General features: G+C 66.6%; 1 protein-coding gene across 1 annotated transcript in view; it reads left to right on the top strand.

Annotated features, from left to right (window-relative positions):
* Window positions 1-6,221: 6,221 nt before the first annotated feature.
* LOC111149470 (mucin 6, oligomeric mucus/gel-forming) overlaps window positions 6,222-19,604 on the top strand; it is a 21,436-nt gene continuing 8,053 nt past the window's right edge. Inside the window, exons 1-29 of the mRNA XM_022506559.1 lie at window positions 6,222-6,657; window positions 9,546-9,608; window positions 10,034-10,274; window positions 10,345-10,471; window positions 10,609-10,699; window positions 10,773-10,882; window positions 11,023-11,230; window positions 11,363-11,485; window positions 11,791-11,911; window positions 12,017-12,155; window positions 12,237-12,341; window positions 12,461-12,533; window positions 12,620-12,757; window positions 12,969-13,130; window positions 13,218-13,312; window positions 13,406-13,535; window positions 13,639-13,888; window positions 13,976-14,028; window positions 14,120-14,229; window positions 14,678-14,829; window positions 14,957-15,098; window positions 15,178-15,288; window positions 15,638-15,823; window positions 15,900-16,139; window positions 16,276-16,432; window positions 16,546-16,686; window positions 16,817-16,879; window positions 17,331-17,363; window positions 17,516-17,680. Of these exons, the coding sequence (XP_022362267.1) occupies window positions 6,222-6,657; window positions 9,546-9,608; window positions 10,034-10,274; window positions 10,345-10,471; window positions 10,609-10,699; window positions 10,773-10,882; window positions 11,023-11,230; window positions 11,363-11,485; window positions 11,791-11,911; window positions 12,017-12,155; window positions 12,237-12,341; window positions 12,461-12,533; window positions 12,620-12,757; window positions 12,969-13,130; window positions 13,218-13,312; window positions 13,406-13,535; window positions 13,639-13,888; window positions 13,976-14,028; window positions 14,120-14,229; window positions 14,678-14,829; window positions 14,957-15,098; window positions 15,178-15,288; window positions 15,638-15,823; window positions 15,900-16,139; window positions 16,276-16,432; window positions 16,546-16,686; window positions 16,817-16,879; window positions 17,331-17,363; window positions 17,516-17,680 (4,165 nt within the window). The remainder of the gene's footprint in view (window positions 6,658-9,545; window positions 9,609-10,033; window positions 10,275-10,344; window positions 10,472-10,608; window positions 10,700-10,772; window positions 10,883-11,022; window positions 11,231-11,362; window positions 11,486-11,790; window positions 11,912-12,016; window positions 12,156-12,236; window positions 12,342-12,460; window positions 12,534-12,619; window positions 12,758-12,968; window positions 13,131-13,217; window positions 13,313-13,405; window positions 13,536-13,638; window positions 13,889-13,975; window positions 14,029-14,119; window positions 14,230-14,677; window positions 14,830-14,956; window positions 15,099-15,177; window positions 15,289-15,637; window positions 15,824-15,899; window positions 16,140-16,275; window positions 16,433-16,545; window positions 16,687-16,816; window positions 16,880-17,330; window positions 17,364-17,515; window positions 17,681-19,604) is intronic.

Genomic DNA, 19,604 nt, shown 5'->3' with positions numbered 1-19,604 from the left:
ATGAGCTGAACCCCAGCGACATCCCTCAAGACGCACAGCCAGGTTCGCACACCAACCTGGTGCGACTCGTGTGCACATCTCGTGTGCAGTGACCGCGGCAGGTGGCTGTGCTCTGACGCGCCCGAGGCCCCAGAGGGCACGAGGCCCTGGGCACAGGGGAGCAGCCCTCCGGGGTGGCTGTCGCAATGGCGGGGACGGTCACGGGGGATGGGTGCGGGCCGAAGCCCATTCACAGGGACTCTTCCACCCAAGCGGGTTTGTGCAGCTGTTACAGCGGCTAGAGCTGCCGGACGTGTTCTCACACGCCGGGAGGGAAGGCTCCCTCCCAGGCCTGTGGCTCCCACGATCTCTGGAAGTTTCCAGGAATCGTTCTTAAACTGAGGATTGTGGGGTCCCTGGGACCTGGCTCTGAGCCTGGAGAACGCAGAGAGCAAGGAGAGGGAAGGGCATCCTGCCTCGCTGTGCGTCCAGGATGGGGCCCACACCGGTCTCTCGTCCTCCATCCGCCCTGCGTCCAGCCACCAGCCCCCGGGGCCCCTCTCGGCCCCTCCTGCACCTGGGGTCCGAGGCCCCAGAGGCCACCACCCGCACACAGCAGGCGTCAATGGCCCCACACCAGGCTCCGAGGGTGAGTCGGCACCGTCCTCATCACCCCCACCTGTGCTCAGGGCGGGGGGACAGTCAGGATCCCAGGATCCCAGGGGTCCCTCCAAGCCCCAGCGCGGGTCTGCTGTAGCAGGAGGGGCCGTCCAGTCCCATGCATGGTGGGGCCCACGGCAGCCGCCCCTTACGGGCAGCCAGCGGTCACGGGTACTTGCTCGGCACCCCCACAGCGGTCAGCAGGACAGCATGGCCCTGGGTGGCAGGTCCAGGCCCTGAGGCTCCCCGGGCCGGCCCTGGAGGTCCACCTGGCCCCACAGAGAGTTCCACGTTCTCCTCGAGCAGCCATGTAGGATGGCCGCGGCCCGGGGAGCACCGGCCCACTCCTCGTCCATCTGGAGGCCTCAGCAGGCCGGTGCGGCCCACCGTGCCTGAATCGGTGTGTCACCCCTTTGTGCAGAGCCGCTGGGTTTACCCGTTTCTCCCAACTCACTCTGGCCAGGATCGTCTCTGGCATGGCCGCCGCCCTCTCACCAGTGTTCCCACATGGTACAGACACTCCCAGGCCTGGCAAGCCTCTCCCTACCCTGGCCCCAGCCCCTGGCCTTGAGGGTCTGGCTGCCCCATTTTAGCCCACCTCCTCCAAGAAGCCCTCCTAGGCTCCTCAGGGCCCTCCCAGCTCAGAGTTGCATCTGCCGCTGACTCATGCTTCCGGGGGTCCCGCCAGCAGCCCCCAAGCTGATTACCTCCCATACTGCCGGTTACGGACCATCTGCTTGCAACCCCCAGATTCATATGTGGAAGCTCTTACCCAAAGGGAATGGAATCGGGGGGTGAAGGGGTCGCGGGGGTGGAGCCCCCATAGCGGGACTCAGGCCCCTGTGAGGAGAGACACCGGAACGCTTTCCTGTGCCTCCGCGCAGCGAGGAGGCCCCAGCCGCAGCTGGAACACAGCCAGAACCAGACCCCACGGAACCACCCCCTGGGGGCTCACCTCCCCTATGCCCCATCACCAGGGGGTCATGTGCACCCTGGCCCTGCCCTGGCGGCCACCTGCTCCCGGGGTCACGGGTCTCCCCACCCTGCAGAGCCCCTCACCGGCCGGCCGCGGTGGCAAGCGACCACTCGCGACCTGGGAGCGGAGACAGCACAGAACACACCCTGGCCCGGCTAGGGCGGCTCCTCACCCCGCCGGCCACGGGCCCAAACCCCGAATCCTGCCTCACCAACCTCATCTGTCTGCTCTCCACTCGACATCTGCTGGCATGGAGAGGCAGGGCACTGAGCCAAGGCCGGGGGGCCACTGGGTGGCCGCTCCCGGCTGGCCCCCAGCTGAGGGACAGCTGTTACAGCCGCAGCTACCGGAAGCGCTCACGCCCCAGGCACTCGGGGGAGCGAGCCAGTGACCGACCCGGGAGAGCCGCACAGGGTCCCCCAACAGAGGGCTGGGTACTCTGAGGAGCCCTGACCACGGGTGGGAGGCATCAAGGGGTCCGGCGTGGGTGTCCCCGCCCACTGCCCCCCCTGATCCTGGCCCTGGTGGAAGAGGAGGGTCGGCCAGGCCCATCTGGCCTGTGCTGTGGGCGTCCAGCCCCCAGCCTGCTCTCCCAGCACTCCCAGCTCAAGCTGCCCTGGAGTTCCTCCAGCAGGGCCTCAGCCCAGGGTCAGGCACAGCAAAGGGACGGAAAGTCAGGAGCCTGGGAGAGGCCACACAGGGCACTCACCACCCTGTTCCAGAACACGGTTCCACCAGGCCTGCGGCCACCAGCCAGAAGCTCGGGCGACAGTTTCCCCTGCCGGGGGCTCCCTGACCTGCCCTCCAGGCCCAGGGGCCTCCACGACTGCCTCCTGCAGACCCAGACACGACGTCTGTCCACCTGATGGCCACACGGGGGGGCCACAGGCATCGGTGTTAAGGCTGCCCCACCGGAGGCCGGGGCTGGGCGACAGCCACCCCAAACCCAGGCCCAAGGGCAGGAAGAGGCTGAGCGTGCAGACGAAGCAGGCTCAGTCGCGGGAGAGCAGCAGGGTGATCCGGGTGTCGAGAATGACACTTGGGGGGAGAAAGAAGGAGGGGCACTTGCTGGGACCTGGTGGAACCCCAGCTGCCCCTGGATTTTGGGGTGAAGGCAGAGCCGGGGTAGACACGTGACTCTCACTGCAGGCCTGAGGTCCTGGTCTGCGGGTCCCCTCTAGGCCCAGGGTCTCCTGGCCTCCACCATCTGCCCAAGCAGCGGGCACCTAGGGGCTGGGCCTGACCCCCGGGGGAGCCACAGGAGGGGCGCCCTGCCCCCAGCCCCTCGGTCTTGCCCGATGCCAGGGGTCTAGACTGCCCCGCTCTGCGCCCGGCAGCGGGGCACCTGGGGCCGCACACACCAGCCCGCCACCAGCCACCGGCCCACCACTCCCACAGGTAGTGGCAGCTCGCCAGACAGGGGCACGGCTGCCACAAAGCCACCCCCTGGCTCCCATATGGAAATCTTTCCCTAACACACCCCGAAGCCATGGCTTTCAGTCCTTCAATGTGACAGGGATCGGGGGGCCAAGCCTTAGGGGTGGAGCCGTACCCGCCCATCCCCAAAGAACATCACACTGACAGGTGGGGCCCAGAGGGGTTAGCTGACCACTATGCACTCGGGATCCTCTGGAAACCAGAGTCCAGCAAACCCAGGGTCCCAGGGGCTCCCTGCCTGGGACGAGAGCCGGGCCCCAAGCCTGGGCAGGAGCTTTCTGGAAGCACCAGCCAACAGTGAATGCCAGTGTCCTCAGGCAGGCTCTCGATCCCACACCAAGGTCAGGTCAAGGCTGCTGGGATAGCCACTGCCTCGGGGCCAGCACCCACCCTCTCCACTGAGCCCTGAAGCTGGAGACGGTGGGCAGGGCCCAGTGCCTAGACACTGGGGCTAGGGGCTGGTGCTAGGCCCACCCGAGCTCCCTGCACCATGTCAGCTGGGCCTGGGTCCAAGGGTGCGGCTCAGGGCCCGGCCATGCAGACAGAGGACAAGGGCAGGGGGTCTATGCTGGGCTGTGAGGCCGGACAATCACCCACTTGTCCGGCCCACGGGTTCCGCTGCCCAAGGCTGGCCAGCAGGAGGGGCCTCTGTCACCCCCACGGCCAGGGAACAATGGCCGCACACACACGCTTATCTCACGCTGTTTGCTCAGCACACACGAGCCTCCCGGGGTGGCACCGGTGTACAGAAAGGGACATGGGGCCCACCGCCAAGGAGCTCCCACCCCACCGGGATGGAGCCGGACCTGGGCATGGGCAACGCTGGAGGCCAAAGGCCGTCCGCTAACCGTGCACACGCAGCATGACCAGCCCCGCGGTGATGGGCGCTGGAACACATAGTAACATTTTCCAGGAAACTCAGAGTCTCACACGTACACACGTGCCCAGGCTTCTCTACTCCAGGCCGCGTGGGCAGCCCTGTCCCAGTCCCTGTGACCCCACCCCTGCTGAGACCAAGCCTGAGCCCCTTGAGCTGCTGGGGGGCTGACACTGGGGATTCCAACATGGGGACCCCCGGCCTGCCACAAGCCCTGGCCCCTTCCCCAGAGTGTGCACGTGACCACAGTTCCCCTGCCTCTGGTTCCATCCGTCCCTGTCCCCTGGCGCATCCCGAGGCATGGGCACCCTCGAGGCCATGGGACACCTGGACACGTGGAGGACAGGAGGGGTCGAGGCACTGCTGGGAGACAGGACAGCACACTCTGTGCAGAGTGTTGAGTGGAGAGATGGAAAGAGGGGCAGTCAGCAGGGAGGCAACGAGTAGACCATGCCAAGGCCCTGTGGTCGGGTGCCTGCTGGGGGTGCTGGGGTGGGGACACCACTAGCAGGTAAAGCAGTTGGGACCAGCAGGGTGTGGGCAGAAAACAAGGCCTGGGGCTCCCTCAGCCCTGGCCTCAGGGGACACGAGGGGCACAACCTCAACCGCCCACCTTAGGAGGTGGTTTAATCGGTGGGAGAGGACCCCGGCAGCCCAAGGACATTTTCTCAGCGGGGTTCTGGGCCTGACACGTCTCCTCCCCACTGCCCCCCAATCTGGGCGCCACCCACCCAGCACCCTGGACAGGACTGAGGTTCAAGGAGGGCCCACCCCGCTCCCACCCATGGTTCAGAGCTTCGGGAGCCCCCCGATGAGAGAGTGAGCTCTCCGAGGTCAGGGAGAGCACGCAGCGGCCCTATGGCCTGTGGACCAAGAGCCCAGGCTGTGTCCCCTGGCCCTCCCCGCCGTGACCCCAGCCAGGGGTGCCAGAGCATCCAAGACAGCGTCTCAGAACTATGCCCTCCCCACCCACCTCTGCTTCCAGTAAAGTAGGGGACAGGAGCACCGAGCGCGCCTGGGGACCTCCCATCCGCCTGGCCAGGGCTGGCCACCCGCTACGTGCCGGTCTTTGTCCAAACAATGTTCTATCAAAACTAAAGTTTACAGGGTGCCTGGGTGGCTCAGTGGGTTAAGCGTCTGCCTTCGGCTCAGGTCATGATCTCAGGGTCCTGGGATCGAGCCCCGCATCAGGCTCCCTGCTCAAGCGGGGAACCTGCTTCTTCTCCCTCTGACTTCTCCTCTCTCATGCTCTCTCTCTCTCTCTCAAATAAATAAATAGTGTTTTTAAAAAGAAAACTAAAGTTTATTTAAGGTAAACACAGGGCATCTACTGTTCTCCGTGGCTGGGGCGCTGGCGGGGAGGGGGTCTGTGAGGCAGGGTGCAGCCTTCCCAGCCCGGGGGGTCCTCAGGGGCAGGAGCCTGGGGTTCCTGCACCCCAAGTCTCCGTGGGGCCAGAACCTCAGGAAAGGGGGAACCCCTGGACCAGGGACCCAAACTCCCACACGGGGCCCCACAGAGGCTCCCACTTAGGACCAGCCTGCCCCAGAGTCGCCAGACCCACACCTGCTCCCCACCTGCGAGAGGATCCCACAAGATCTGAGACACTCTCACCTGCTGACCTCATCTCACTCTGACCGTAACCCTCCCCGATCTTGACCCTCTTCCTGACCTCACCTTGACCATGATCTTGACCTTTGCCCTGATCATGTCTCTCACCCTGGGCCTCACCCTGACCCCTCATGATGCTGGCATGTGTCCTGCCCACTCCCTGCTCCCCGAGATGCTGTCCCCCAGGAGCCATGTTCTTCTCCCAGGGGGTGGCAGGCACACCCCTGCTCCCCCACCTGGGAGGTCGGCACCCTGAGGCTGGCACCCAGCCTCCAGAGAGATGCCCTCCCAGACAGGACGTCCAGCCCCCCCGGGTCACTGCATCCCTCTCCTGTGCCCACGAGCAGCTCAAAGCCCTGAGGGTCAGAAAACAGTACTAGGGGGCACTTCTGGGTACAGCGCGACTCTCAACGCTCCCGGCCAGCCCCGCCCTTAGCTGTGCCGTCAGCCTCACCCTGGAACCTCACCCCCAAGGGCACTCTGCATCGGCTTCCCCTCTCGGGGAGTCCTCCCCTGGAGCTGTCCCTCCTCCAGGTGGGGTAGGGCCCAGCATGCGGGCACCTTTGGGGGCCCTGGGGTCTGAGTGAGGGTTGAGCTCACCCCAGGAGCTGTCCCGGCACTCTGGGATCCCCCCACAGGGGCAGAGGGGGTGCCCAGGGGCCTCACCCACATACCCTGGACAAATGGCCCTCGGCCCCAAGCTACGGCTGACATGCCACACAGATCTTCTTGCCCCCAGGATGGGCCCGGCCGTGCCAGCCTGGAGCAAACCCAGGACGTGTCTGCAGGGCTCCGGAGGGCCTGTGCCAACCACTGCCCGGAGGCCCATGATGATGCGGCAACTGCGCCCGAGGACCTTTCAAAGGCCGAGTCCTGATAACGCGGAGCCCAAGATCCTGTTTGGCACCAGAGCGCCCCGTGGGTGCGGCCAGGGCCGGGACTGCAGCCCCTACATAAGGCGTCCAGGGCTGGCCTCTTGGGCCGGTGGAGCTCACACAAGCCCGCCCATTGTCCTGCTGCGGCAGGGGCCAGGGCCAGCGGTGACCCTCTTCTCCACCGTCATGCTCGGGGCTCGGCTGCTGCTGCTCCTGTCTTATGGGGGGGCCCTGCTCGGCACTGGTGAGTGGGGGCCCGCAGGCCACACTCTAGGGGTGGACAGAAGCCCTCAGAGGGTCCCTTGTTGCCTCATAGACTGGGCCGGAGTCGGGCTGGCCTCCAGGCAGCTGATGGACGACAGGCCCCTCCCTGCCCTGTAGCCATCCCACATGGCCAAGGCCGGGGTCTCTGAGCCCAGCCCAGCCCAGCCTGTGCCCAGGCTGCCGCTTACCCCCGCCCTGGGCATAGTGGCCAGGGAGGAACAATGCTGGGCTGTGGCGGGCAGGCATTCCTCGGGGACATACAGTTCCCTCAGCGACAGTGAGTGTGTGGGCCAGGGGCGTGCTAGGGGCCCAGCACCCAGAGCCCACTGTGTCCCTCTCCCCACTGGGCCCTGGGCCCTGGGAGGGCTGTAGGATGGATGGGGCGGGGCAAGGGCCACACGGGCTCTGGGCCTCACCTTCTGCGCATCTGTAACAGTGGAGGAAAGCTGCCCCCTCACGCGGCTACCATGGGGTTAAACAAGAGGGCCGGAGGGAACACGTGTGAGGGCCCAGGACCCCCACCGTTTTACGAGGCTCAGAAGGGACCGCCCCTCCCAGAGCCCGCCGGGTCTTGCCCACCAGGCCCACAGAGCAGCATCCCCGCTCTCCCCCCCGCCGTCCCCTCAACCAGCAGGTCCCTTCTGCTAACCACTCCAGGCCCCATGCATCCCCAAGCATGGGAGGCAGCCAGCCCCGAGGGGTCCCATGGTGGGCCAGGGAACAGCCCCTCCTTACTGATGGCAGGCACCAAGCCCTCTGCGTCTTCTCTATTCTGCCCGAGAGCCCAGTAGGACGTGCCTGTCCTGTCCCCACAATGCTTCCCCACTGCCCCCTCCTCGGTGGCCCCAGAGCCTTGGCCTCTAAGCCTGCTCTCTAGCCTGGACCCAACCACTGGGGCTGGGCTATGAATGGCTGAGCCGAGTGGGTTTTCCCTGGGCCCGCCCCACCCCTTCCCTCCCACGAAGCCTGTGGCTCTGAGCACTCAGGACTTGGGCTGGACCTGGACCCATCCCTCTGAGACCTGGACCCAGAAGCAGGACAAGAAGGGAGGCCCCTGGAAGCCCGCTGGGGTGGGGTACGGGTGTGGCAAGGGGCTGCAGCATGGCTGGGCCGTGGGGGTCTGGCTGTACCTGTGGCGGAGGGGGACGGCCAGAGTCCGGCCACATATCTGCCAGCACCCTCTGAGGACCGGCGGGCTCTGCCCCCTGAACCAGAGGCTCGGAAAGCATGAGTTCAGACGCAAGAGCCCTGGGGAGCCTGGAGCTTGAGGCAGGTGGGGGGCAGAGCCCGCCGGCCAGGGCGGGCAGGGCAGCCAAGTGCGCAGGGGACGGCGCAAGCTCTGGCAGTCGCCAGCCTGTTCCGGGGCTGGGAAGGGCTGGAGGAGGCGGACCAGGCCACCGTGCAGGCCCCGTGGGGCCAGGGCAGGACTCCGCGCTTGTCCTGACATTCCGAGCGGGAGGTACACAGAATCCCTTGGCCGGTCCCTGGAGCGCTGCTGCTGGCAGGGGGCCGGGCAGGGGCCAGCAGCGTTCCGACAGCCGGAGACGCACAAGCGTGAGGCTGGCGCCCGGAGAGCTGGCAGAGGAGCCACTGCGAGTGGGGCCCGAGCAGTGAGCCACTGGGGGGCGGGTGGTGGAGGCCTCTGGAAGTGTCCTGGGGGTGGGTCGTGAGCTGAGGGCGGGCAGAGACAGGGACCCACGTGGTGGACACCGTGGAGGAAAGGGGCCCAGGGGCAAGCGTCACTGGCCCACTGGAAGCCTGTGTGCCCCCCACCCCACCCGGGGATCCCCCCTGGCAACTGGTTATTTTCCCTGTTCCCCGACATCACCAGAGACCCAAAAACACCGCTGAGCAGAGTGGGGAAGCGGGCAGGGTCAGGAACCCCGAGGGCCGGGTGGGAGTCATGGCAGAACTGGGGGCCCCGCGCCGGTCTGCAGGATGGGAGCGCCAGGACACCATGAGACCGGGAGGAGGGTGAGGAGGCAGTGACCCACGGGCGAGTCCTCCCCTCTCCAGCCGCCCCGAGTCACCAGTGAAGTCATGATTCCCGCCCCTGCAGTCACAGGACTGACGTCGCCTGGCCATTTCTCTGGCAACGGTCAATTCGCTCCCAGGACTGTCTAGGAAGGAGGAAGCAGGAAAACAGCCACTTTCAGAGCCCGATAGAGGGAGATGTCCACTGGGGAGGCTCAGACCTCACCCTGGGAACTCAGGGGGTGGGGTGCAGCCGGACAGACGGACAGCTCGGACAACCACACGCCAACCCCAGCCCTGTGCTGTCAGGTGGCCGCACACCGTTCCCCAGGTCTCCCATGGCCTCTTGCTCAAAGCCCGCCAGGCCCCTCCCCGCGCAGGGCCCCTCCCACCTGCGGTCCACAAGAACCACAGACCCCTGGAGCCCGGGCTGTCGAGGCTGCCGGTCTGTCCTACATGGGCGGGGGGCGGGGTGGGGGGCAGGAGGGGCCGCTCTGTGTCACAGCCAGTGTGCTTGAGCAGGCAGAGTAGGGCGCGCAGCGGGCCCAGGGCTCCTCCCCCAACTCCACCCAGAGGACCGGCCGATGGGGACACAGAGGCCCACCCTCTCCCCCACCACCCAGGGGCCTCTCCACCCTTCCAACACCAGCAACTGCCACCCTCTCCCCCTCAGGCCCCACGCCCTGCCATTCTGGGCTCACAGATGGGCCCAGCTCGTGACATCTGAGGCGCTGAACCCAGCCAGTGAGAGGGCGAAGAGCGCAGCCAGAGCAGGAGCAGCCCCACGGCCAGCGCTGCCCTCCCCACCCCTTTGCTCCGGGCCCACACACTGCACACCGCGGGCTGTGCAGAAGCAGGCGGTCCCAGCGCTGACCACAGTCCCTGTCCACACAGGTCTAAACAAAACGTCCTCTATGCACCCAGACCTCCGGAGGCTGCAGGACTCCCCACCCACAGGTGAGGGCCACAGGCAGCCTCCCAACCTCCAGAGTCACCCAGAGCCCCTGCGCCGCGGCCCTACCACAGAGCGGCCACGGCTGGGGCTTTCCGTGAGGCAACTCCAGCGACTCCAGCGACTCCAGCAGCCCCTCGCCCAAAAGGAAAACTAGCCGGGCTTCCCGGAGGGTGGGGGCACAGGCATCCCACAGACCCCAGGCAGGACGGCGGTTGAGGCCCTGTAAGGCCTGGGGGTGGGGAGCAGACCCCGCCTGCAACGGGGCTCGCCCAAGGGGAAGGGGCTCTTTCCCGCCCAATCCGGAGTGCCTGGAACTTGGGAAACGAGCATGAACTGCCAAGGGCCCAGCTCATGGGGTGAGGGCCCCATCAGCCGGCAGGGGTGGGGGGGACACAGGGCTCCAAGACTCTGCCCACTATCTCCACAGCTCCAGACAAGGGCTGGTGCTCCACCTGGGGGGCCGGCCACTTCTCCACGTTCGACGGCCACGTGTATGACTTCCTGGGAACCTGCAACTATGTCTTTGCGGCCACCTGTGAGGACACATCACCCACCTTCAGTGTCCAGCTACGGCGTGGGCCCAGCGGGAACATCTCCCGGATCATTGTGGAGCTGGGGGCCTCCGTGGTCACCGTGCAGAAGGCGGTCATCTCCGTGAAGGATGTGGGGTAGGCCACGTGGCTGGGCTGGGAGGCTGGGAGCCAAGGGGGTGGCCCCTGACCACTGTGCCCCCCGCAGGGTCGTCAGCCTGCCCTACACCAGCACCGGGCTCCAGATCACACCGTTCGGCCGGAGCGTGCAGCTGGTGGCCAAGCAGCTCGAGCTGGAGCTGGTGGTCATGTGGGGCCCAGGCAGTCACCTGCTGGTGAGGACGCCGGCGGTCGGGGAGGCTGGGGTCCTGAGTCCGGCAGTGGGCCTGGGCTCTGTCGGTGGCTCTGGGCCCTCCCCCTTGCTGGGCAAGGGTCCTGGGGCGCCCTGACAGCACTGTCCGCCCCCCCGCAGGTGCTGGTAGAGAAGCGGCACATGGGCAAGCTGTGTGGTCTCTGCGGGGACTTCAATGGCGAGCAAACCGACGAGTTCCTGAGCGAGGAAGGTAGGTGGGGGCCGGGCCCAGAGCCCCTGCGGCCTGGACCGCAGTGCTGACCCCACCCAACCCCCCTCCCCAGGCAAACCGCTGGAACCACACACGTATGCTGCCCTCCAGAGGCTGGATGACCCCAACGAGATCTGCACCTACACGCCGGTCACCAGGCCCCGGGCCCCACAGGCAGAGCACGTGCGTCAGGCCGCAGGGGCCCTTGAGCCACGGGGGGTGCGGGGGGGCTGCGGGCGGCTGGCCCCCAGGGTGGGACAGGGTTTCCGGCCGGCGTGGGAGGCGGCCCCGACCCCCGTGACCCCACGTGGTCCTCTGGCCAGGCCCAGATTTGTGCCCAGCTGCTGACCCAGGTGGCCCCCGAGAGCAGCGTGTCCAAAGAGCCTTTCGTGCTGAGCTGCCAGGCGGACGTGGCCAAGTGCGCGCTGCGGGGCCAGTGGGACTGCGCCTGTGCCTCACTGTCCGAGTACTCGCGCCGCTGCAGCATGGCCGGCCAGCCCGTCAGCCACTGGCGGCGCCCCAGCCTCTGCTGTGAGTCCCGGGGAGGGCGGCGGGGAGGGCCGGGAACCTTGCCTGGGAGCTGAAAGGAGACTGGGGAGGGGGCGGGGCAGGCGGCGGGGGGCCCTGCCCCCGCCCTGTCTCAGAGCCCCTGTGTGCCTGCAGCCGTGGGCCCGTGCCCAGCCAACCAGGTGTACCAGGAGTGCGGCGCGGCCTGCGCCAGGACCTGCTCCAACCCACAGCACACCTGCTCTAGCTTCTGCACCTTCGGCTGCTTCTGTCCCGAAGGTCAGGGCAACCGCGGCCCCAGGACCCCTCGGAACTCACCTAGAGACAGAGGGGAGACTCCGACCCAACTCCCAACACGTCAGAGCCAGGCCCGACTCGCCCCAGGGGAGGGAAGGGCTCACCCCCCACCCCACAGGCCCTGCAGGCAGGGCACGGAGATTGGTGGCCCTGGAAGACGTGGGACTTGACCCAACTAGGGGCAGTGCATGGGTCTGGGCACGGTGGCTCAGGGGCGCGAAGCTGCAAGTGCAGGGGGCTGGTGGGAGGGCACCGAGCCACGTGCCCAGGAAACCTGTGTCCTACAGGTATGGTTCTGGATGACGTCTCCAGAAACCACACCTGCGTGCCCGCTGCCCAGTGTCCCTGCGTGCTCCACGGCGTGGCCCACAGCCCCGGGGAAGTGGTGACAGCCGCCTGCCGGACATGGTAAGAGCAAAGGCAGGAGAGAGCGAGGGGCCACGGGGGTCCGGGGGCAGCCTCGGCCCAGCAGCGTCTGGGGAGGCTGTCTGGATAAGCCGGTCCCCCCTGCAGCCGCTGCTCCCTGGGCCACTGGGTGTGCACAGAGCGGCCCTGCCCCCGGCGCTGCTCCCTGCAAGGCGGCTCCTTTGTCACCACGTTCGACGCCCGGCCGTACCGCTTCCACGGCGCCTGCACCTACATCCTCCTCCAGGTAGGACACGCGGCTCCCGGGGGGCGGGGGGGTCACAAGAAGCACCCCAGACCCCTGGACTAAGCCTTACCACCCCCCCAGAGCCCGCAGCTCCCTGATGGGGGCTCCCTCGTGGCCTCGTACGACAAGTCTGGATACTCTCACTCGGAGACCGCCCTAGCTGCCATCATCTACATGTCCAGAGAAGTAAGGCCACCCCGGCATGCCGCCGCAGGCCCCTCCCCACTGTGTCCCGCTGGGCCGGCAGGAGGGGAGGCCTCCCCCTGTTCCCGGCACCCCCATGACTCAGGCCACCCTCTCTCCAGGACAAAATCGTGATTTCTCGGGACGAGGTCCTCACCAACAGCGGGAACACCAAGTGGCTTCCGTACAAGACTCGTACGTCCTCAGCCCCTGCCCAGCACCTAGGACCTCACTGGGCCGGGCCCCAAAGCAGCCTGCTTCCTAAGCCCCTCTCCCCCCAGGCAACATCACGGTCTTCAGGCAGACGTCCACCCACCTCCAGATGACCACCACCTTCGGGCTGGAGCTCGTGGTGCAGCTGGAGCCCGTGTTCCAGGCGTATGTCACTGTCGGGCCCCAGTTCAGAGGCCGGACCAGAGGTGAGCCCCTCCCCGTCCCTGTCCAGCACGGCCACAGCACAGAAAAGGCCCAACAAATTCCTTCACATCCAGCACTCATGACCGCAGGCTGGCCCTCGGAGGGCCAGTGACAGCCTTGTGTCCCAGGCATGGTGATGGGAAGACAAGGGCTTCGGAGTACAGGGTGGGGCAGGAGCGCAGGCTGGCCCCACTCACGGCCCGGCCGGTGCAGGGCTCTGTGGCACCTTCAATGGCGACACGACGGATGACTTCATGACCAGCACGGGCATCGTGGAGGGCACCGCCCCGCTCTTCGTGGACTCTTGGCGGACGGGGAACTGCCCGGCTTCACTGGAGCGTGAGATAGACCCCTGCTCCATGAGCCAGCTCAACAGTGAGTGCTGGGCCCTGGGAGGCCTGCGGGTGGGCATGAGACCCAGGCCAGGCAAGTGAGACACCCACGCCTCCCCCGTCCCCCCAGAGTTGTGTGCAGAGACCCACTGCTCAGTGCTGGTGAGGGACGGCACCGTGTTCCAGAGCTGTCACGCCGCCGTGAACCCCAGGCCCTTCTACAAGGTGGGCAGGGCCCATGGGCCAGTGGGGGCACCGGGGACGGGCAGCGGGGGCTGGGGGGCTGGACACCCAGCTACCATGCCATGTCCATCGCAGAGGTGCGTGTACCAGGCCTGCAACTACGAGGAGACCCTCCCCCACGTGTGTGCCGCCCTGAGTGACTACGCCCGCGCGTGTGCCACACACGGCAACCTCCTGCGGGGCTGGAGGGACAGCGTGAACTGCAGTGCGTGCTGGAGGATGCGGGCGGGGAGGGGTGCGGGGGCCCTACAGACACCCGCCCAGTCCCACCCAGCACCCCGAGGGCCTGACCCCCAGTCCTCCCACAGCCACCCCCTGCACGGGCAACCAGACATTCGGCGACGACATCCGGGCCTGCGGCCGCACGTGCCTATCACTGTCTGACCACGCGGCCGAGTGCCACCCGAGCGCCGTGCCCATGGACGGCTGCGCCTGCCCCGAGGGCACCTACCTCAACCACAAGGCCCAGTGTGTGCGCAAGGCCCAGTGCCCCTGCCTCCTGGACGGCAGCAAGCTCATCCCAGCTGACCAGTCCGCCATGGTCAACGGCGCCATCTGGTGAGCGTGGGGCTCCCCGGGGGACGGTCCCCCCACCTGCAGCCCCCAGCCCGCGGCTGGCGCGCTCACACGGCCCCCCTCTTGCAGCTACTGTGTCAACGGCCGGCTGAGCTGCCCCGGGCGCCCACAACTGCTCCTGGGTATGTAGCTGCCCTGAGGCCGGAGGCCTGGACTGCCCGGTGCGGTGGTCCCTCCAAGCCCCTCACCACAGCTCTGCCCCCCTCCCTGCAGCTACCTGCTCGGCCCCCAAGACCTTCCAGTCCTGTGACGAGTCATCGGAGAGAACATTTGGGGTGGCCTGTGCCCCCACATGTCAGAGGCTGGCCACCGGCACCCCCTGCGTAAGGCCTGGGCTGAGTGAGGCACACGGCGCTTCCCAGAGGGCACTCCCCGCTGGGTGGGATGGCCAGTTGGTCGTGGAGGCCGCCCCCAGGGCCTCTCCCTAGAGAGCAGATTTTCACAAACTCCCCAGGGAGGCCAGGGCCCGCTGTCCCGCTGTCCCCATCACCCTGTGATGAGGGTGGCTGGTGCCCAAATGGGGCTGAGGGAGTCAGAAGGGGCCCCTGAGGACTGTGGGTCAAGTCCCCGCCACTTGGAGAGGGGACACAACAGCTCAGGAGTGACACAGAGGCACCAGAACGTGCCTCGTGGCCCCACTAAGAGCGAGGCCTGGAGCAGGGGGCACGCAGGAACAGACCGGGAGGAGCCCTAAGGGTCTCAGAGGGGCCCGGGGCAAGGGCAGCAGTTGGCAAAGCCACCCTCCCAGGGCCGCTGACCCCCTCCCTGCAGGTACCCACCAAGTGTGAGCCTGGCTGCGTCTGTGCCAAGGGGCTCTACGAGAACGCCACCGGGCACTGCGTACCCCCCGAGGAATGTCCGTGCGAGTTTGCGGGGGTCTCCTACCCCCGGGGCGCAGAGCTCCACACCGACTGTAAGACATGGTAAGCCACAGCTGCCCGGAGCCCCTGGTGGCCTGGGCCTGTCCCTTGGGTCCCCTGCCCCCCCCAGCAAGGCCCTGGTCCAATGGGAATGCATGTGCAGCCACCGAGAACCCCCCTCCGTCCACAGCACCTGCTCTGGGGGCCAGTGGACGTGCTGGCAGAGTGCCCGCTGCGCCTCCACCTGCACACTCTACGGGGAGGGCCACGTGGTCACCTTCGACGGCCAGCGCTTCCTGTTCGATGGCAGCTGCGGGTACATCCTGGCCACGGTAAGGCCCGCCCAAGCCATGGGGGCAGGGGCCCAGGGGCCAGCAGGTGGGCCCCTCCTCAGCGCCCGTGTCCCCACAGGACGGCTGCGGGGCCAACCACTCGCAGCCCAGCTTCACAGTCCTGACGGAGAATGTTGTGTGTGGAAAGTCGGGCGTCACCTGCTCCCGGGCCATCAAGATCTTCCTGGGGGTGAGTGGGCCGGGCACCCCAGCCCCCAGAGCCCCATGTCCCGGCCTCAGGGTGCCCCCAGATCACCCGTCCGCAGGGCACGCAGCAGTGTCTCCTGGGGCTGGACAGCTGTGCGAAGGGAAGGGCTTCTCCCAGAAGCCTCACCCTCAGCCCTTGGTGCAGTTTCCACCATTTTCTGGAACATTCTGCCAAACCCAGTCTCTAGAGGACAGGCCCCCAGCAGAGAGCCGGCCCGGGCGGGCCCAGCCCACGCGCTCCCTTACAGATGGGGTCCGCCTGCCTCACAGAACTTGGGCAGGGGACGCAAAGCCCGGGGGCCAGGCAGCCGCGTGACGGCCCCGCCCCACAGGGTCTGTCCGTCGTGCTGGCGGACAGGAGCTACACGGTCCACGGGGAAGACCCACACGTGCGGCTCCGGGTGGGCACCGGCTCCCTGAACCTGGTGCTGGATGTCGCTGTTGGCAGCGGCTACAACCTGACCCTCGTCTGGAACAAGCGCATGACCGTGTCCATCAGCGTCGCGCGTGGCAGCCAGGTACCGGCGCCGCCCCGGGGCCCGGGTCCGCCCACAGGCAGGGGCGGTGCCCGGCCTGACGCCAGCCCCCCCACAGGGTGCCCTGTGCGGCCTGTGCGGCAACTACAACGGGAACATGAAAGACGACTTCGAAACACGCAGCAACTACGTGGCATCCAGTGAACTGGAATTTGTGAATTCGTGGAAGGACAGCCCGCTGTGCGGGGACGCCGGCCTCGCGCTGGACCCCTGCAGCCTCAACGCCTTCCGCCACAGCTGGGCCACGCGCAAGTGCGGCATCATCAACAGCCCCACCTTCGCCGCCTGCCACAGCCAGGTGTGCCCGTCCCCGTCCCCCGCTCCCGGCTGCCCTGCTCCCGGCTCCCTGGTTCCCCGCCTCCCCACGTCCCGGCCCCACGGTTCCCCAGTTCCCCGGCACCCAGCACAGGCGGCACTGACAGCAGCTCTCGCAGGTGTACCACCTGCCCTACTACGAAGCCTGCGTGCGAGACTCGTGTGGCTGTGACACCAGCGGCGACTGTGAGTGCCTGTGTGACGCGGTGGCTGCCTACGCCAAGGCCTGCCTGGATAAAGGCGTGTGTGTGGACTGGAGGACCCCAGACTTCTGCCGTGAGTGCCCCCCGCCCCTGTCCATAGGACCACACACTCTGGGGCAGGCACGGGTGCGGGTTCAGACCCCCTGACCCACGCACCAAGGGCCTGACAGGAGCCCCTTCTCCCAGCCGTCTACTGTGACTTCTACAACACGCACGCTCCGGGGTACAACGGGTACCAGTACGACCAGGAGGCCAAGTGCACGTGGCACTACCAGCCATGCCTCTGCCCCGAGTACCCACAGAGCCTCCCAGACACCAACACCGAAGGTACGGGCCAAGCAGGGAGCCCCTGCATCCAGGCTTCCGGCACAGGCGGGGGCTGGGGGTGGACGGCGGGGGAGGAACCAGGCCCGGGCAACAGGGGAGTCCCATCACCTTCTGGACCCCTCCTCTCCAGGCTGCTACAACTGTTCCCAGCACGAGTATTTCGACCACAGCACGGGGACCTGCGTTCCTTGCAGTAAGCTCCGTGGGCCACCCAGCCCCCACACCCACCAGCCTCCAGCGGGAGCTGCCAGCCCACACACACTTCCAGCCTCCTTCCTGGCAGCCCCCTCTGCACGGCTGTGCCCTGGGGTGCGGAGCCTGCCGGAAACCCCAGCAACCTGGGCCAGGGCAGCAGAAACAGGAAAGGCAACAGCCTCCACTCTCCGCCCCAGTCACTAGCCACAGGGCAGAACACCCCACGCCCCGCACCAGCCGGCTGGGGTGTGTGGGCACACAACCTGCTGGGGACTCAGCACCAGGTCACCTGGGTCGCTGCCTGATGGGGCGGGGGGGGGGGGGGGGACAGGGAAAAGATGGGGATGGAGACCAGGAACAGGGGCCCAGGCTCCCCCGTGGCGGCTCCATCCCCCAGGGTCCTCAGCTGGGCGAGGGGGCAGCGCTCCTGACTGCCCCTCTCCTTGCAGTGCCGCCGCCCACCACGCCGAGGCCCAGCACAGGTGATTACACACACTAGGTGGCAAGGAGAAGCAGGCCTACGCCGGCTCTGCCCTGGCTCGGCGGGACAGCCCCAGGCCAGCCCAGGCTGCGTCTCTTGGGCACTGTGGTGTCCAGGGTCCTGGCCACCGACACTGCCGTCCCGCGGCCCCAGACAACGGGTGTGGGACGGGACAGGGACTGAGCCTGGGCCGCCCCTGGGGCCGCTCTGCACGGAGGGAGCGGCAGGTACTGCCCCCAGAAGTCAGCGGGGAGGGGGCCCGCGATAGCCCCCAGCCCCAGACAGCCAGGGGGAACAACACATTTGACGGGGGCTTAGGTGAGGGCTGGGGGATGGGGCCCCACACCTCCCCAGAGACAGAACGTGCCACTGAGCTCATTCGCACACACAGAGCCCCCGTGCTTCGGACCAGGGCTTGGTTTCTGTGAAAGTCTTTTTCTGAGGATAACTTGTCACAGAATGGGACCGTTCTTTGCTGCCTGATACCAGTGAGGAAAAACACGTAGGACAGGTCACCTAGAGAATCCCTGGGAGCCCACCCCATCCCACCCAGCAGAACCCCTTCCGCAGCCCGGAAACCACAGGGGAACAAGTCATCCATTCTATTACCAAGGGTGGGTGGACAGAGGGGCAGTGGCCCTGTGAGCCAGGGTGGCCAGGGGTGTCAGCGGGGGCAGCCACAACCCTCCCACAGCATACAGCAGCAGGGCGGGGGGACAGGGAGCCCAGGTCCAGTGGGAAAGTACACAGACTCTGGAGGAATGTTCTGAGCACTGCTCCCTGCAGAGTCACCTCGAACCATCCCTGCCATCACCATACGGCCCACGTCGGCACCAGCCCCAACGACCACTCTCAAGTCCACGGCCACAGGACCCATGGTGACAGGGGCCACAACGAAGTCCACAGCATCCACGCTCAGCTCAGTGACGCGATCAACAGCTCAGTCCACAGAGCAGAGCACAGCTTTCCCACGGACCCCAGAAACTTCAGAGACCTCTACACTACCCCCACCAAGTAAGCACATCCACATGCCTGTCCCCAAAAAGGGGCAGAAGCACATATGCCGGCAACACACGGAAGCTGTAGGGGTCGGCACGGTGCTGCGTGGGCCACAATGGGCCAAAAGGTGCAGCGCACCGCCAAGCCACAACCCCAAGCTCACAGCACCACCGACACGCCACCCAACTTCCCCACGGCCATAGCGCCAGACCCCGACCCACCACGACCACCCCACCCCAAGTGACCACAGACCCAAGGCCATATCACAGCTCACAGTGCACCTAGAGCACACTCCCACACCCTCAGACAAGACAACACAACCCCAATCTTCCCAGAGCATTGAGAGAAACACACGTCCCAAGACAAAAAAGGGATGTTAAGGGGAACATGCCCAACCCAAGCTAAAGAAGCAGCCCGAGAGTACGGAAAGGCACAGGTGCCACTAAAGGCATTGGGAAGGGACCACAATGAGCACATCACAAAGACGCTGCAAAGGAGTAACAAAAACAGCGAAAAAAACACATTGAGAATGCATGAACAGACACACACAGAAAACTCCTGGACATCACCATCGGGGACGTGAGAAGCCCGGGAGAGTAGGGCCATAGGCAGCCACGGGGGAAAGGAAGCGTGGACTGCCAATGTGTGTTCAGAATCAACAGGACTGACTGACAAATGATGTTTCCACAGCAGCCACAACTCACACGAGGACGCCAACCGCTCATGAGACTGCACAGACACAGCACACAGAAGCAACGTCGTCCCAGGAGAGCACGAGCAGCTCCAACAGCAAACAAACGACCCTCACACACCACTCGACACACGTGGCCTACAGGACCACACAAGGACAAGCCACTCCAAGCAGGACACACACAACGCTCACTTCGCAATCCACGGCCATGCCCCCTGTCCCCAACACCGCCCACACGACAGGTGCCCCCTCAGGGACTTCTTTCTGGACGACCGCGGCCTTAACCACCCCATCACGCCCCGAGACCACCCTCTCCACCCACGCTGCCCCCTCCACCACGTCCTCGGTGACTCCCACTACCCACCAACTCATGACCCCAACGCACCCGGAGACCCCAATGGCCGCCTCCACGACGAGACCCACGGGCTCCTCGTCTCCGTCCCCGCACGTCCCCATCACGGGGACACAGCCCACGCACATGACCTCGCCACTCACGTGGACCACACACACCCCGAACTCCGTCAGCACAGCCAAAACCTCCACGTCCAGGGA

This window comes from Enhydra lutris, unplaced genomic scaffold (genome assembly GCF_002288905.1).
Source record: "Enhydra lutris kenyoni isolate GAN:26980312 unplaced genomic scaffold, ASM228890v2 scaffoldscaffold22, whole genome shotgun sequence".
Taxonomy (NCBI): domain Eukaryota; kingdom Metazoa; phylum Chordata; class Mammalia; order Carnivora; family Mustelidae; genus Enhydra; species Enhydra lutris.
The sequence above is the reverse complement of the archived record's forward strand: the minus strand, read 5'-3'. Positions and strand labels throughout refer to the sequence as shown.